Genomic DNA, 17,479 nt, shown 5'->3' with positions numbered 1-17,479 from the left:
GTATAGAATAGAAAGCCCTGTCTTTCTCCCACGGAGCTACTGGTGGTTTCGAACTGGTGACCATGTGGTTCGCGGCCCAACGTGGAACCACTACACTTCCAGATCCATATAAAATAGAGACCAAGGGAGATTTCACACATACAGAAGAGGAAGATCAATAATGTGCCCACAAATGCAGAGATTGGAGTGAGGCAGCCACAAGCCGAGGAATGCCAGCAGTCATGGGCCAAAGCAGAATAAAGGCTGATTTCTACCCTGTGGCTCTAATTTCAGACTTCAAATCCCCGAGAGGGAAACCTGTCTGCTGTTTCAGGACATCAGGCTCAAGGTCATTTGTTGCAGCGGCTGAGTCGGACAGCCCTAGAGTGATGTCTACTGTGAACAGGGCTCACTGACATGGGACTGCCAATCGGCCTTTCAGTATCAGTCTGAAAATAAATCTCAATCAAAAATCACCAAACATTTGAGGGGGAAATACTGTTATTACAAAGAAATCAAGCCTATAAAAAAGATCGTCCCACAAGGCAAACTCCCGGCCATTGACTCGATGCCACCTCGTCTCGACCCTGTAAGACAGGTTAGAACTGCAGCTGTTTACAGGAGTAGAGAACCCCGTCTTTCTCCTGTGGGGCAGCTGGTGGTTTCAAACTGCGAGCCTTGCGGTTGAGTTAGCAGCCCAACACATAAAGCTTCGGAAAAGTTTGGGTTGGGTTTGGTTTGCAACAGCTACACTTGGTTTTTGTGGGGTTTTTTGTTTTTCACTTTTTAAAAAAGTGTAATAGTTTTATTGGTATATAAATTCACAGGGAAAGTTTTTGAAAACCAGGAGACTCAAACTCACTGCCCTTGGGTTGATTCTGATTCATAGCGACCCTACAGGACAGGGTAGAATTGCCCCTATGGGTTTCCAAAACTAACTCTACGGGAAGAGAAAGTCTCATCTTTAGTAAACGACAGTATCCTCAGAAAGCCATATGACTGCCATGATAGACAAGGACAAAACGTTATTTAAAACTGCTCATCCTAGGGGGCAGGAGGAGGGTGTACTTAAGCCCTAGAAATAAAAATACAATCAAGCCCCGAAAGTAGTGGAGCCCAACTCCCCGCTCAGTAAGAGTGACTTGTGCCTAGCGTCTTCCTTCCAGGGTGTCCAGTGTGGAAACACAGGTGGGGGTGGGGAGAGGGGTGCTGCCCCCTGGAGAAATCTGACCACCAGCCCAGCAGGCAGGGGGCAAGGTCAGCCTCCACAGCGACCTCAGGTGGATAGCACGCATCCTGCACAGGATCTGCTCAACAGCTGCTTCACCTCAGTGGTCTTCTTCCTGAAACCCCAAATCTGTCTCACTGTGAGAGAATACTGTCACAGACCCCAATTGTGGGGCATTCCACAAAACACCTGGCCAGTACTCCTCATAACTGTCAAGGTCATCAAAACAAGGAAGGTCTGAGACGCCTGCACAGCCAAGAGGAGCCAGAGGGGACATGACGATGAACTATAAGGAGGTTCCCGAGATAGGATCTGGGACAGAAAAGAGAAACTAAAAAATCTAAATAGAGCATGGGTATTTAATAAAGTGGTGATCATAATGTATTGATATTGGTGTAGTGATTAGAACAAATGTAGCATTCTAATACAAAATGTTAGTAAGATGAAGAAACTGGGATGGCATAAGGAGCCCTGTCGGTCAGCGGGTTAGGCTTTGCTGCTAACTGAAATGTTGGCAGTTCAAATCCACCCCCAGCTGCTCCTTGGGCAGAAGATGAGGCTGTGTGCTCCCGTAAAGACTGACAGTCTCAGGAGTTCTGAGGGCAGTTCTAGGCCGCCCTACAGGTTCACTGTGAATAGAAATATACTCGATGACAGTGAGCTTGCTTTGGTTGAGGGTATGGGATCTACAACAACTTTCTGTACTATTTTCAAATCTTTTCTCTACATTTAAACGGCCCTAAAATGAAATTTATATTTTCATATGATGTTAAAACTACAAAAGCTAGTAGGAAGTTTAGAAGACAGAGTTAAACTTCTAAAAATACAAAGAAACTATTTTTTTAAGATGAGCTATAGGAATCAAACAATAAGAAACTTAAGAGGATGAGAAGAATGGATCCAATTAACTGACAAGTACCCCCAAATTTAAAAACCTATCATGATGTCAATTCCAACTCATAGAGTCACGACAAAACGAGGTAGAACTACCCTTGTGGGTTTCCGAGGCCCTTTATGGGAGTAAAAACCTCATCTTTCTCCCACAGAGCAGTTAGTGGTTTTGAACTGCCTATTGCATAACCCACTCCAATATCAGCAGTGGCTAACAAAAAGGAGTCACAAAAAGAGTGAACAGAGAAAAGAAGGGAATAAAAATAGCTAAGAAGCGATTTCAGGATAATATCCCAGAACCAAAGGACATAAGTTTCCAGGATGAGCATGTTCACCAGGTGCCAAGCACCACGGATAAAGAGATCCACACAAAGCCCAGCATCATGAAGTTTCAGATCAATGCTGACAGTAAAGTAAAAATAAGAAATCGTAAAAATGGGTCCCAGATAAAAGATGCTGCTGGGAGGTGCTTGGAGGTCAGTTCTGACTCCTAGCAACCGGAGGCCTCGCAGGATGAAATGCTGCCCCATCCTCACGGGTGCTGCTCTGTTTGAGCCGCAGCCGCTGGGTCACTCCATCTCAGTAAGAGGCTTCCTCTTTTTCGTGAGATCCTCTTCTTCTCCCCATTGTGGCTTCTCCACAGCTTCTCCCCATTAACTGTCTCAAGAGCAATATGGGAAAACAAGGTAAGAATGCATAAAAGTCACAGACATTCTCAGAGCTTCTTAGTCGTGCAGGGCAGCTGGGGCTGTGATACAGAGCAATGGCTTTGACGACAGAAAGGAGCTCCCCCACAGTTTTAGACGCTAGACATCCGACATGGACAGAGGAGGCAGGGTCCAAGCAGGCAGGGCCTTAAAACCCAGGTGAAGGGATGCAGATTTGATTCTGGGCACAGTGGGAGGCTAGTGCCGGGTGGTAAGCAGGTGTGTGGCATGGCCCTGGTTTTTAAAGGATCATTCAAACTGCCATTGGAACTAGATGGGAGTAAGGCAGGTGAACATGGGAAGCCAGGTAGGAGCCTACTGCCAAGTTCTAGGTGAATGGGGAACAAACGAGGCTTGGCTTAGTGGTAATAGTGGAAGGCATGAAAAAATGGTCAGAGGCAATGCCGATCTTGAAACATGGTTAACAGGATTTGCTGAGTGACTGGCTTGGAACGGGGCCATCGCCCACGTTTCTGGCTTAAGTAAATGGATGGACAGGGGTGCACTGAGGCACAGGAAAGAAAAGGCAAGAACAAATAGCATGGTACAGAGTGTTCTCTTTGGACCCGTTGCCTCCACGGCTGCTCACAGGCAAGTGGAGAGGTGGAGCTGGCATTTGATTCCGGGGCCCGACGCTCAGGGACCACAACAGGAGGAGTCCACCAACAGGACATCTGTCTACAGTGCAGGAGCTCGGGGTTCCCATTTTCCCTCAGGGCTGCCCCTCCCTCTAGCCTACCTGGAGGTCATCTTCCACCTTCCCAGTGAGGAAGAAACAAAACGAAATGTAGCTTTCGAAAGCTGGTCACAAGCCCAGTCGGCCTAGTGCATCCTTTTGAACCCCTTCAATCAGTTGTTACCCACAGATCCGGCCATTAAAAGCACTCAGCCATCGGGTGTCCTGCTTGTGTCATCTCAGAGCAAGTTTATTTGTGAAAGCAGCAGGTAGTCCTCTGAAGCATTGCTGTCATTTGATTTTGTATTCTTTGGGTGTAAGCTTTCGGCGTGTGGCTCCTTGTTAGGGCAATCTAGTAGGAGTTAAAGAGCCCTGGGGATACTGTCAGGCACTCACTAGACTGCTAACCACAAGGTCGATGGTTCAAACCCACCAGCCAACCTGTGAGAGAACCAGGAGGCTACCTGCTCCCATAATGGCTTTTACCACCTTGGAAACGGAGTCGGTGACAGTGGGTGGGGTGGGTTAATAGGGCCTAAACAACCAGCGGGCACATTAAATAAAAGATTTACCTTTTCTGTCAGCTGTCAGGTTGCTAAGGAACGTCGGTGTTATCGTGGGCTATGAGTCGGGCTGCTAATCACAAGGTCGCTGTTTCAAAGCTAATGAGCCCCTCCATTGGAGAAAGATGAGGCTTTCTGCTGTTGTAAAGTTTTACCACGCCCCAGGGTCAGCTCTCCTCTGTCCTGCAGGGTCACTGAGCTAGATTTGCCTGGTGGCAGTGGATTTTTGGGGGGATACAGTTCATATACGTACAGATTTATTCCAAACAAAAATGTTTCAATGTGTCTTTGCATTCAGTAAATTGTTACAGATGAGTTCTCCATAATGTAATTGTCTTAGCCTTATTAGGATGCTTTCATAGACATGTGTTGGACTCCAACTTCATTCTAGCCCCAATCTAAGAACAATTGGTTCTTATGACATGGCCTTGCTCCATGCTCACCCTCATGAAGAGATCACTGAAGACATGGGTGCTACAGCAAAGTGTGGTGAAGAAACTAGATGATGCCCGGCTATCAGAAGGAACAGCATCTAGTCTTACAGGCCTGTCTTCAAAGCAGCAGCCATCTACTTAGCCATCAACTAAGTCCACATGGAAGATGCACCCGTCTTTGTGATCCAAGGATTGTAAATAATATCTTCCAAATTGGAAGGAGGGAATGGTAGCTGAGCTTAAATTGTGAACACCTGGTTTGCAGAAGGCTCTGGAGACCGTGGAAGCCCAAAACCCATTTGCAGGATCCACACCCTCTAATCATAGTCAAGAGATGTGAATATCCTTGTTATCAGACAGAATATTGTAGAGATGATTATAGTAGAGATAGGTTAAAATATAACATCAAATTTAATCCTTTTGATCCACTTAAAAGTTTTATCCGTTTTGTTTTGTGTTTGTTTTTGTTTAAGTGGAGGGGAGATACATGTGGATTGAGCCTCGAGTGAATTCCCTCTGACCACAGGCCAGGAATACAAAGGCTCTTGCTCTCTTGGAAAGGGGATTATGACAGATGTGGTCAGGTTAAAATCTAACACCTTATCATTTGAGCTCCCCTTTGACTCATTTTAAAGCTGTTCTAGTTTTTAATACCTGCATCGGGGAAGCAGGCAATCTGTAGGTAGAGGAATTAAAAGATCTGTGAGCTAGGCATTGGGTTATGAACCTCAAGGTTGGCAGTTCAAATCTAGCGGCCACTCTGGGGGAGAAAGATGAGGCTATCTGTTCCCATAAAGATGGTCTTGGAAACCCTCCACAGAATCCTTGAGGGGGAATGGACTTGATGGCAGTGGCTTTGTTTTTGATAACCTTCTCTTGTCTCAGCATCTTGTTGTGACGGTTCGTTGCAGTCTAGTTGATTCTGACCCATATGTTCAGAGTATAATTGGTCCCTAGGATCTTTCAGGAGCAGATCTTCTGAAGGGAATCTGGGTGGGAGCCAGCTCATTTGCACCACCCAGGGACTGCCTCGGACTACACAAAACAACAGAAAAGACCTGTGTTCCAATCTGGTTCATAAGGACCCTATTCCAGAGCCCCTACCCCATAGTGTTGTCAATGCTGGACCTCTGCAGTAGCCAGACTGCCAGGTAAACAGTTCTCCCGAGGAGTGGCTGGTGGGTTGGCAACAACTGCACTGCACCAGATAGCCTTTGTCTCCAATTGGTTGGGATCTCTGCTCCAGCCTTCGCACCTGAAATATAGATCAGATGTCCTTACCGTTCGACATTCTCACCAGCAGAACAGAACACAAGGGTTCAGACCCCTCCACCTCCTCGCTAACAGCTCTGTTTATGCTGGATTAGCCATCCTCGTGGGTGTTACAGGGTATCTCACTGTGGGTTTAATTTGCATTCCCCTTGGGATATTTTTGTTGTCCATTTGAATGCCTTCTGGGGGAAAATGTCGACTCAAGCCCTTTTCCCACTTAGAAAAAAAATTGGTTTATCTTTTTGTTGTTGAGTGCTTTATATACTGTGTATATTAATCCGTATCAACATAGAACTCATCTCAGTCTTTTAAATACTTGAAACATTGACGGCAATACAGAAATTCCAAGACCAATGTGGCCAAAAGAGACTTACAGCCATGTCTAATTTTATTCATCGTATCTGTTTACACAATAAAGGAATGTTTTTAAATTAAGGTGAAAATGGCATAAGGGATATGACCTCAACTATGTTAAGAAAAAATTGTGAGCACAGAAATGTAAAGGGGTCACCAAACCTGGAGATGGCGTTGACAGTGGTTAGCTTTTGCTGGTGCTTCATTACCTGCGCTCTATTGTCTCTGCATTTTTTTCTGTTCTCAAAGTGCTCTGTGGTGGGAGTGCCTACGCTGAAGGGAAAGATGAACATCTGCCGTGTTTGTCACACATCCGTACCCCCCTCTGTCCTGTGCAGGTCCTTTGGTGTGCTGCTATGGGAAATCTTTTCCCTGGGATACATGCCATACCCTAGCAAAAGCAACCAGGAAGTTCTGGAGTTCGTGACCAGCGGCGGGCGGATGGACCCACCGAAGAACTGCCCGGGGCCTGTGTATGACTCTTTTAGAACCCTTTCTACTTGACATTAGTCACGCTTGTTTCTTTTCAAAGGATGGCTACAGCCGCATGCGCTACTTTGTTTTAAAATTAAGGGGGCAGATGGCTGGAATCGTTTCATATGCCCCAAGACAGAAAGGTATCTGAGACTTTAATGAGATAGGTTTGTGCTCGGCCAAGACACGCCAGGAGAGGGACCCATTGTCTGTTGTCTGGCTGGAGGCTATGGGGTCACCAGGCTTGCTCTTCCAGGACTTCAAGTCCCAGACGCCCTACACCGTATGCCAGGGTCTCCTTGAAGTACCTCCATTCCTGATGAGTTCTACAGTCCTGTCTGGCGTCTTTCGTCAACTCCCCACCAGCACGGCAGATGGGAACTAGAATCAGAGTATTCTGTCCCCAGAGTGGTTGAAGTTCGGGAACAGAACAAGAGGGGTTCTATTTAAAGTCAACATCAGGGTATTTGGGTTAATGAGCTCTGGTATTCCAATCATGATGCGGGGGACACTATTCCTTGACCCATCAGCAGAGGGCAGCATATGCCACAGACATAAGACCTAGCCTAGGTGCCACCAGGTTCTTTTAGAAAAATGCTTGGCAGTGGGGGGTGGAGCGTGGGGGGGTTGGTTGTGGGGGATGGGGGAAGGGGTGGTATCTCTGTGAAGGGGGAGGATGTCTTCTGGTTTTCACGAATGTGATGGTTCTTCCATTAGGTACCGGATAATGACCCAGTGCTGGCAGCATCAGCCTGAAGACAGACCCAACTTCGCTATCATTTTGGAGAGGATCGAATACTGCACCCAGGTATAAGCACCCCTCCGTCCCCTGGCCAGCATTGACTCCATAGGGAAAAAGCCTTGACATGATAGGCTGTGAGAATAGGTGTCGCTGTAAGATGGAACGCCTGGCGTCTGTTTGCCCGTTTTGTCAGATGAGTGCCAATCTCCCCCAGCACGTGACACTGTGCTAGATCCTCAACCACATTGGAGCCATGATTCCGTTTGCCAGTATTGGCACTACCAGGGTACCTGCTGTTTCCTTAGATCAAACCTGGGCTGCAGAAAAGTCTGGAATACACCTGCTCTCACCTGGAGAAGTTGGAAGCATGTAAAACAAAAATATATCATGGAATACCCAGTGGCGTAATGGTGACACACACATTGGGCTGCTAACCTGGAGGTCAGTGGTTCAAAACCACCAGCTGCTCTGTGGGAGGAGGAAGCTGTCGATCCCTAGAATGAGTGACCATCTGAGAAACCCAGATTGTAACTATCGGGTCACCATGAGTCAGTATTGACTCAATGGCTTTGGTCTCATTAACTCGATGACTTTGGTCCTTTGAGTATATAATTGTCACATTAGGACACGAAAGGGAAGGCGCCCAGAAACCTGCAGATGTTTTAACACTGTCAATAGCATTTGCATAGTATTTATAAAGCATAACATTGTCAATAGCATTTGCATAGTATGTATAAAGGGTAAGTCCCTTTTCGCCTATTTTGCTGTATCCTCACTGAGGGAGCATATCCTTTTGTAGAGGAGGCCTTGAGGTTCAGGGAGATTGTCCAAGCCATCCAGCCTCTTAGCAGTCTCCAGAGGAGGACTGATGCAGATCCCCTGGGGTTCCTCCCAGTGGGTGTGCAAATTTCACTTCTCTCCCTTGTTTCTGGAGACAACTCTACCTCCCACCTTACCAAAGAAGTTGAAGCTCAGAAATGAGCTTTCCCTGTGGCCTCTGTCTCCAATACGGAACTTACTTTCATCTGTGCCACTCCCCAGCTTCATTCTGGGGTCAGTGGAAGTGGCCCCCTCCTCACTCACTCACTCACCCACTGCCAGCAAGTGGATTCCAGGTCACAGGGGCCCAGTGAGACTGGGGGAGCTGCTCCTGTGTTTCTGAGACAGTAACTCTTTATGGGAGTGGGAAGCCCCTCCGTTTTTCTCCCTCAGGGCAGCTGGTGGATTCAGACCTGCTGACCTCAGCGAGGCGCCCAAGGTGTCATGGATCAGCCCCTCAGGGGCTCACCCACGCTGGGTCTGCTTCTCTGAGCTGCATCCCCTGCCCCCTCTGGACTCTCCTGGGGCAGTGGCACATTCTGGGGAATGCTTGTAGAGCAGGCCCACAGTAGGCCGCTGCTTCACACAATGCCTTGACCTGAGGTGTGACCCCACAAGTCTCTATTTTCAAAGTAAAGCCGTTTTGTAGTGACAGCATTCCTTCCTCGCAAGTACTTTCAGCTCAGAAGGTGGTTCGGGTTTGGGATTTTTTATGTCGCCAACCTTGGAAATCCGATGGCACAGTGCCACGCAGTGAGGTCGGAGGTCGGTGCCCACGAATGAGTATATTCTCCAAAACCATCCAGTCTTCCTCCCGGGATCGTCTAAGTCGTAACCGATGTCCTTCTTCCTACCGGCAGGATCCAGATGTGATCAATACGGCGCTGCCCATAGAATATGGCCCACTGGTGGAAGAGGAAGAGAAAGTGCCCATGAGGCCCAAAGACCCCGAGGGAATCCCTCCTCTCTTGGTGTCGCCGCCACCAGCGAAGCGGGACGGGGAGCCCCAGCTGCCGGGCCCCCCTGCCCTGCCCGCCGCCGCCTCCTCCGTCTCCTCCTCCTCCTCCTCGGGCCGCGCGGGCAGGAAACCCGCCGCCGCCGCCGCGGTCGCCGGCCGAGCCCCCCGCGGGCCGCCGGGGGACGGGGGCCACGTCAACATGGCCTTCGCTCAGTCCAACCCCCCGTCGGAGGCGCACCACGCGCAGGGCTCGAGGAACAAACCGACCAGCCTGTGGAACCCGACCTACGGCTCGTGGTTCGCCCAGCAGCCGCCCCCCAAGGCCGCCGGCCCGCAGGGGGCGCCCGAGCGCGGGCCCGGGCTGGCGGCGCGCGAGGCGGCGGCGGCGGCGGCGGCGCGCGAGGCGGGCGGGCGGCTGGCGGGCGCCGCGCTGCTGCTGGAGCCCTCGTCGCTGCCCGCCAGCGTCCCGGAGGTGCCCCTGTTCCGCCTGCGCCACTTCCCGTGCGGCAACGTCCACTACGGCTACCAGCAGCAGGGCCTGCCGCTGGAGGCCGCGGCGGGCGCGAGCGCGGGCACGAGCGCGGGCACGAGCACGTACGAGGACGCGCTTCTGAAAGGCCAGGGCCCCGCCCCCCCGCCGCCGCCGCCCGCGCCCTGAGCGCACTGCCCGCGGACCAACGTCCCGTCCTTGGGAGCCGCGCGCGCCCAAGCACGGAGGGCGCCCGCCCCCCGCCCGCCAGAGACCAGACGTCATGTTCCATTCTGTGCCAACGCGTGTCCAAGTGCCACATTGAAAATCCACCCGCAGCAGCCGTGGCTGAGGACGGCGTGGAGCCCGGCCTCGTCCCACTCGTCCGCAGGCAGACACGCTCCTCCCCGAGAGCCGCCCGAGGCCGGGGTGCGGTTGCGACGGGTCCCCTGCATGGTTGTTGTGACCCTCCTCGTAGGCTTCTCTCTCCCGCGTGTGTGCCGGCCCCGCTGTCCTGTAGTCTGAAGTCGCTGCTTCTGCGTTCCCCAGCTGCCCCCTTGGATGTCTCCCCCACCTTCCCCCGTGTGTGTGGGCGTGACGGACCGTGTAGGGGACAGGGAGCGGATCGGGGACCGACGTAAAGGGGTTAGTAGTGGTGAATCCGCACGGGGAAAGACCTTTCGTCGGCCGAGGTTCTGGAAACTCCCGTTCCACTGGGCTGGTTCTCCGGATGGATGGCGGTGGGTGAGGCCGGTGTCCTGCATCCGTCTCCAGGTGGCCCAGCCCCGACCGCTCCCAGCAGGACACCCCCGACACCACACCGGAGGGGTCAGCGTCCCATGACTATACCTCATGCCTTAAGAAAACCGTCCTACAGAAAGTGCAGGTCTGAGTGTGAGGTGGCCTACTGGATTTCAGACTCCACAAAGCAGGGATTGCTTGTTTATCCCTAACGTTTCCAGCAAGGCAAATCAAGTCTAGTCGTTAAAACACAAAACTTCCAAGCAGCAGCGAGAGCCCAGGCATCAAGACATAAGTCGCTCGTGGGCCCCTGTGTGTTAATGTTTTAAGCCAAAAAAATGTCTGACCCTTTCCGCCGTGAACCTACCGGACTGGTGTTTCTCTTTGCTGCAGCAGCTGAGGCCCCTGGTGTAAGGGGAGCCCCGAAGACGCTGGTGGTGGTGTCAAATAAGCGTTGGGTCGCCAACTGCTCCATCGGTGGTCCAAACCCACCAGCTGCTGCGCAGGGCTGCTCCTGTACTGGTGTACAGCCTGGGGACCCCTACATAGGTCACTATGACCCGGGTCTGATTTGGGGGGGAGGTGAGTGATCCTAAGGAGAGGTGCGAATGCGGTGTCTTGTCCTCTTCGCGGGCACACGCCCTGCCGGTCATGGGATCCTAGGTCACAAGACAACACACATGTCCTGAACTATACACAGCATCCATTCAATGCCGATGTCTAGCCAAGCCTTTTCCCTCTGGGGCGAGGAATCAAAGAATTCAGAAACACTTGATGTGTTGAGGTTGGCATGGACTCTTTACAATGGGAACTTGAAACTTGGTTTTCATAGATGAGATTAATTTCCATTAAAACAGGGGTGGGGGGTGGGGAGGCCTGATTTAACCTTATGAACTTACAGCCACACTGCTTTACTTTTTAGAATCTATTATTTTCCTTTTTTCCCCCCTTTGGTTTTCTGCCTTCCTTCCATCCTTGGACCCACTTTCTTCCTTGCTAACAGCTGTGCCAAAGCATCACCTTGGTAGTGAACCTTTTTCTCTCTTTTTTAATTACTTATGGACACTATGGAATTCCCGAGCAAGAGGACTTGATCCCTGTTTTGTCTGTGACCGCGTCAATGTACCACCCAAACCTACAGCAGCAAGCTGACTGAAAGAGCCGCTGTGCCCAAGCCAACACCGCACCAGTTTCTCCTCATGCCCTGCCCAGCCTCGTGTGCTACCATCCTGGCAGGCCTGGCCATTCGGAGAAGCAGTGAAGCCCTGGAGACCACTTTTCCTTATCTGTTTACCTGCCAAAAAGATCTTCATCGATGTGCACGAAGCAACCAAGACGAGCCCTTCTCTAAATCACTGGGGATCACTTGGGGGCAGACAAGCAAATAGTCTACTCCTGTAAACATTATTATAATTCACAAGCCACCTGAAGGGGTTCAAGAATCATACTGCAGGATGAGGACAGAAAAACGATCGGCACCTGAGAAACAATGGTTGTTTCACATGTGTAGCCGCGGTAGCCAATTAAACAGAGCACTACCTGGTGAAATCGCCGCATCTTTACTGTTATGAATTAGGGGGGGGGGGGAATCGCATCCCTAAGCTGAATAATTAGCAGCCCATTGCGTTTTCAGGTTGTGCCTTATTGCCCGAGATTGATTTTTTATTTATTCGAATCATCTTTACTGGTATCGATTTTCATGTAGATGGTAGTCACGTCTTAGAAGCCTATGTACTTGGACCAGTAAATAAATAACTCCACACCGAGATACGAGGACCACAGATGTTTCATTTAACTCGGTGTAACCCTGGGGAGCCAGTGTGCTCACTGTGGGGGCGTTGGCCACTCCTGCTGGCTCTAGCCAGCCACTACTGCAGCTCATGTGAGTGCCAGGGGCGCTCGATATTTGAGAGAGAAGGTTCCACATAAAATGTGAACAGGCACGATCGAAGTTGGTGGGAACGAGGTTAATTAAGTCATAGGCTATTATAATTATTTATACTCTGTAAAGACAGCCCCCTCAAATGTGAACAGGCACAATTAAAGTTTGCAGGAACTGTTAATGGAGTCATAAGCTATTAGAATTATTTATACTCCATGTCTATAAAGAGGTCCACCAAGAATTCGCAAACCATTGTTTTGGAAAATTGGTCGTTTGTGAGGAAACCATTTTGTCAAAATCCAATAGCACCTCAAAAACACAGCAAGTCTCACTAGGAAGAATAGATGTAACTTTATTCAGAATTGTTTTTAATTGAAGAGTATGGTCCACTTAGTTTTTCGAAGCACACATTCTTTCTCACCAGTTAGGGTTCCTCATCCTGGTTTTGCTGGAAGTATCTGATCCGTCTGTACCTCCTATCTCCGTAAACGAAATAGAATACTCGCTACGTCTCATTCCCCGAGACACATTAGAGCGTGTGTGCACGCACAAGGCTTCCGTCTCAACCCTCTTTAACTTCTCAAATGGCTCGGTGCAAGGAGCACACACAGTCAGAATGGGTCCATCTGGCTGCAGAATCCTGGCACCCACTCCTGCCCAGCCTCCTCCTTCTTCCATCTGTGCCAGGCTTTTTTTCAACAGCAGTCAGAGGACACTGGAAAAGACCAGCTCAAAACAATAGTGCCCAGACCCCACCACACCGAGAACTGGGTGCTCAGGTATAAAGGTAAACATGGCAGAAATGGAAAGATTTCATCGAGCTGAACAACGCTTTCCATACTTGGCGTTTCCACACACAACCTGGTGAACTCCATCGCTCTGCGGGATTACGGAACTGTGGATGCTCTTGGTTCTGTACCATGAGGGGCGACTTTACCGCCGAACTCCCGGGAAGAGCACTAAGGGAGTCTCCAGGGTGGGGCAGTTCTGACAGACCCTCTCAGAGGACAGACAAATGCACAAGCTGCCCCTGACAAGATGCAGGGGATGGTGTCGAGGGAATTGTCCGTTTGCCTTTAACTAGTGGTTTTTCCAATGGAACTCAAAATGTGCGCTCATTCCATTGCAGCCGATGGGTCCCCGCACTGTTGGGTGAGCGCACACCCAAAGCCAGTGGCCTCATCAACTCGACAGGATGTCCCCAAATCAGAGAGAATTGTTGAGAGCAGTTAAAGCTTCTATTAAAATTCTGTTTTCATTTGGTATACTGGGAGCTTAATTTGTAATACATTTTTCATGCACAAGGAATTTTAGCTCTAGCATAACAATTCTAAAACATTTTTTTAGTAAGAATAAGCCACTCAGGTGGTCATCAGTTACTGTCAAGTCCGTTTCAACTCCTGGTGACCCGCTGGGTGACTGTGCAGAGAATGGCTCCAGGGAGCTTTGAGGTGGGACCTTGCACTCACCACCAGAATATACTAGATCTCTCCTCCAAGTGACACCTTGGGGTGGGTTTCCAGTCAGCAGCCTGTCAGCTAGCAGTTGGGCTCTCAATTCCACTAACAATTAGAAGGGAACTATACCCACAGGAACCACAAAATCAAAGCTCCAGGTTTCTCCTTTCCAGTGTTCAGTAATGTAATGTAATAGAAGGCTGTTGCCCTTCACACATGAAGATGGTTCCCCCAGGCTCATCTCAGAAACACCACAGCTACCAACGTGTTTGTAGTGCCTGCCCGTACCCAGTTCTTCCATTCCTCCTCTTGACACACCTTCAAGCCATCTACACAACCCTTCAAATGACTAAGGCCTCCCACGTCCTTTGAAGTAATTCTTCAAATGATTTATTCCTCCACCACCACAAAGCTCAGTCAGAGCTGGTGTTCGTTGAAAGGTCGTCTTTGCTACATGAACTCGCAGTTAGCCTTGGGAACTACCAGGTGAACGCTCCCTTGAGTATTTACATTTTGAGAGAGGGTACTGGTCAGCATCGCTGACTACCAGACCGGTAAGATTTCAGAGGATTCGAATATGTTAGGTTAGGTCACCACTCACCCATCAGCTCCTTGGGAAGCAGCAAGGTGACTGAGCAGGAGCTGAGAGATCTAGGTAGCAGACAGACTGCAATGATCTACCCATGTGACTCAGCCAACTAATTTGCCCATTTAAAAAGGGAGGGATTTGGTCTTAAAGGCCCCTGGCAACTCTTAAGTCCAGGATTATTCAAGGGTTTACCTCTGTGAAAGGTAAATCTGAAATCCTGGTCTATAATCAAAAGGACGTGTGTGTGTGTGTGTGTGTGTGTGTGTGTGTTGCATGTAATTTTCTCCTCGGACATGACTTGTAATTCATTCAGAGACAAAGCCAATTAATGATAGCCCATAGCTCCAGCGAGCCAAATTATATTTAGTCATTATAAAGGATTAAACCAGAAAGTTTTATGTCGGTTCTCTGTTCTATTCAAAGACCCCCTTCACCAATCCTAAGATCATGAACAGTCATGGGGTTGATGAGGGGTGGTTCCCAGGAAGGCTGGCAGGCAGACAGGTCTGGGAGTCATGTCCATTTAAGGACCTTCACTCCCTTCAGTGTCCCTTCACCACCTGTCAGGTCCTTTCTTCCAGTGACGGCTCAGTTACCAAGTAAACTCATGAAAGACGGTGTTTGCAAGCCACCCTTCCCCATCCCTCGTATTTGCTATTAGACCACATGGACTTTCTTTGGATCGGCTCTCAATCTGCGCCTCTCAGTTTGCATCCCCAACAGAAGGTAGCAGAGCCCACCATCAGCCAGGTGTTGGTGACTAGGAAGTGTCTGTGGAGCCAGGGGTCTCTCAACAAGTGTGTCCTGGTGTCACTGGGAAGTAGTCGTCAGCAGAAGCAGGAGGCCTCTTCCTCAATTTTCCCAGGGTGGGCCAGGCTCTTCCAAGTTTGTGCGGAAGCCATTTCACGGGTTTGTGAATGGAGACCAGCCTTAGAGGAGCTCAAACGCCAAAATACTTAAAAAGAACTAGTTCCAACACTGCACCAAAAGATAATGTCGGGGAGATTGCTGGAAAATCACCTACCTTTTTCAGTTGGGGCGGGTGGAGTTGGGGGGATAATTTACATTATTTTCCATTCTCCTCAAAGTAGTATTTTTTAAAGTACTGATGCAGTAGTTGACATGTCTCGGAAGAAATCAAATCCTTTTAAGCACAGGAGTTCCTCGTCCTCGCTGGCGTCCCAGTACTCAGCAGGTGAGGTTTCAATAAGGTGAGAGGCTCCAACCAAGCTCTGTATCGCTTTCCCTTGGTCACAAGCCATGGGTGTGAAGGGAGGCTGCAGAACCTCCACTGTCTCTTCATTCCCTGCACTCTGTTTCCTTCAAGGAGGCAAGAGCATTGGGGAAAATGGCAGCATCTTTAACTCTACTGGAACCTGCTGGGCTTCATACCAGCAACTTTTTATTGGGAGGTTCAACATAGGGGACCGAATGCTTTCACGTTCTCCTCTGCTCTTCCTATTATCTCCCTATTAGGTATCATGCAAAGCCTACTTTCCCCTGGCCATCATGAAGCATTTTTAAACTATTAAGATTCATTTTTAAATCCATTTTAGGAATCCTTCCCAAAGATCCTAGACAGTAATATCTATCCTTTCTAGCAAGAGCTGTCAGGGCCAGCCGATATCATTCACACCGTCGACTGAGTTGCAAGCTGAGTCACAGGTCGCACCAGAGCTGTGCGTATAATTCCGACATGATTCATTTCCATGTCAGTCTCATTTGATTTGTTATGTGGAAAATAATCATTAGCTCAGCTTTTAAGAAGGTTGCGTCTACTTCACGCAGCCCCGGAAAGAACCCCTTCAAGAGCTCGTCTAAAACACTCCCACCTCTTTGACAGACTGACTCGGGTCCGGCAGAACACAGATGGTCTGTGAACATTGAAACTTATACTTAGAAATGCCTAAACTTCCGTACCGTGTAAGTAGATGTCTTAAGCTGTTTTCATTTCATTTTGCCCATTCAAAAACAAAAACAAAAAAACCATCCAACTACATTGTACAATGCTGAGACCAAATTCCTCCTGACCAAGAAGCCTATTGGAGGGTGTGTACCTGTGTAAATGTGTAAATATCTAGATGTCTCCACTAGCAATACATTTATGCCTGTGAGTTGGTATGATCTTAGACCTGAACTTAAACTAGATGGAGGAGCATTTTAAAATGACATCAGTGATCCCTGGAATTGGGTTTTATTTTAAGCTTCCATTTAAACATCTAAAAATATCCTTCCAGTCCGTCACTCAGAACTCACTAACTCCTTCCTCCTCAGCACCCTCCATTTCCCCAACCACCCTACTTCTCTCCCGGAGAAGGAGAATGAATGATGAGCAGGTGTAACTTATATCTGCTCTGCTTTAAATTCATGGGAATTCTATTCGCTGTCAAGAGAGGAGGGAAAGGTGTCCCCACCCCTTGACGACTTGCTTCCCAAGGGAGAGGCTGTAAACAGAAAACATCTTATTCCTGCCAAACATAACAGGACAATATATTGTCAATAATACATACCATCTGCTCTAGTTCCTCTACAAAGATTTCCTTTTTACCTCCTTCCCCCTTCTGTAAAAAGGAGCATTAGGCAAAAGTTTCGGTAGAAGACAATTCTTTTTGCCTGTGCACAGGTATCCCATAAGTATAATTTGCTTTTAATAAAAATCTTATTGTCTATTTAACTTCTGCTGCCTATACACACGGAACCTCTGTTGCATCTATCCGTAGGTTCTGTAACATTGCTTATAAACAAGGGCCTATGTCCCAAGGCATATTATTAAACAATTATGAAAAATATGTATTGTGTGGGTTTTGTTATTAATGACTGTATTTGTATTATATATAAAGCCTCGTGCAGCAAAGGGCATGAAAATAAACCCTCAAAAATAAATTCTTCTATTGGCTTGCAGTGTGGTAACGCCCATTGCTATGTCTCTGAGTCAATCATTCGGATCACAGCTGCATAGGAAGTAGTTCAAACTACTAGCTCTGAGAGGATGATTCTTAACATTCGATGTCTGACTATTGGCCAATTATCATGTTCCCAAATAGGTAGCCTCAAACAAACGAATTCCTATAAATCAGATCTAAAAATGCTTAACGTAGGAGGCCAAGGCTAGGGAGTTTGTTCTAGTGCCATTAGACCATGCATATTATCCAAACTAAGGCCAAATCCCTTGCCCTGGAGTAGATTTTGATGGGTGTGCTTGTTGCTGGGGGCCACCACATCATATAGGGACGCTCTGCACAAC

General features: G+C 48.7%; 1 protein-coding gene across 1 annotated transcript in view; it reads left to right on the top strand.

The window, feature by feature from the left end:
* ALK (ALK receptor tyrosine kinase) overlaps positions 1-9,755 on the top strand; it is an 897,834-nt gene extending 888,079 nt beyond the window's left edge. Inside the window, exons 27-29 of the mRNA XM_075536070.1 lie at positions 6,443-6,577; positions 7,296-7,386; positions 9,000-9,755. Of these exons, the coding sequence (XP_075392185.1) occupies positions 6,443-6,577; positions 7,296-7,386; positions 9,000-9,755 (982 nt within the window). The remainder of the gene's footprint in view (positions 1-6,442; positions 6,578-7,295; positions 7,387-8,999) is intronic.
* Positions 9,756-17,479: the final 7,724 nt, after the last annotated feature.

Source organism: Tenrec ecaudatus, chromosome 17, assembly GCF_050624435.1.
Source record: "Tenrec ecaudatus isolate mTenEca1 chromosome 17, mTenEca1.hap1, whole genome shotgun sequence".
Lineage (NCBI taxonomy): Eukaryota > Metazoa > Chordata > Mammalia > Afrosoricida > Tenrecidae > Tenrec > Tenrec ecaudatus.
The sequence above is the reverse complement of the archived record's forward strand: the minus strand, read 5'-3'. Positions and strand labels throughout refer to the sequence as shown.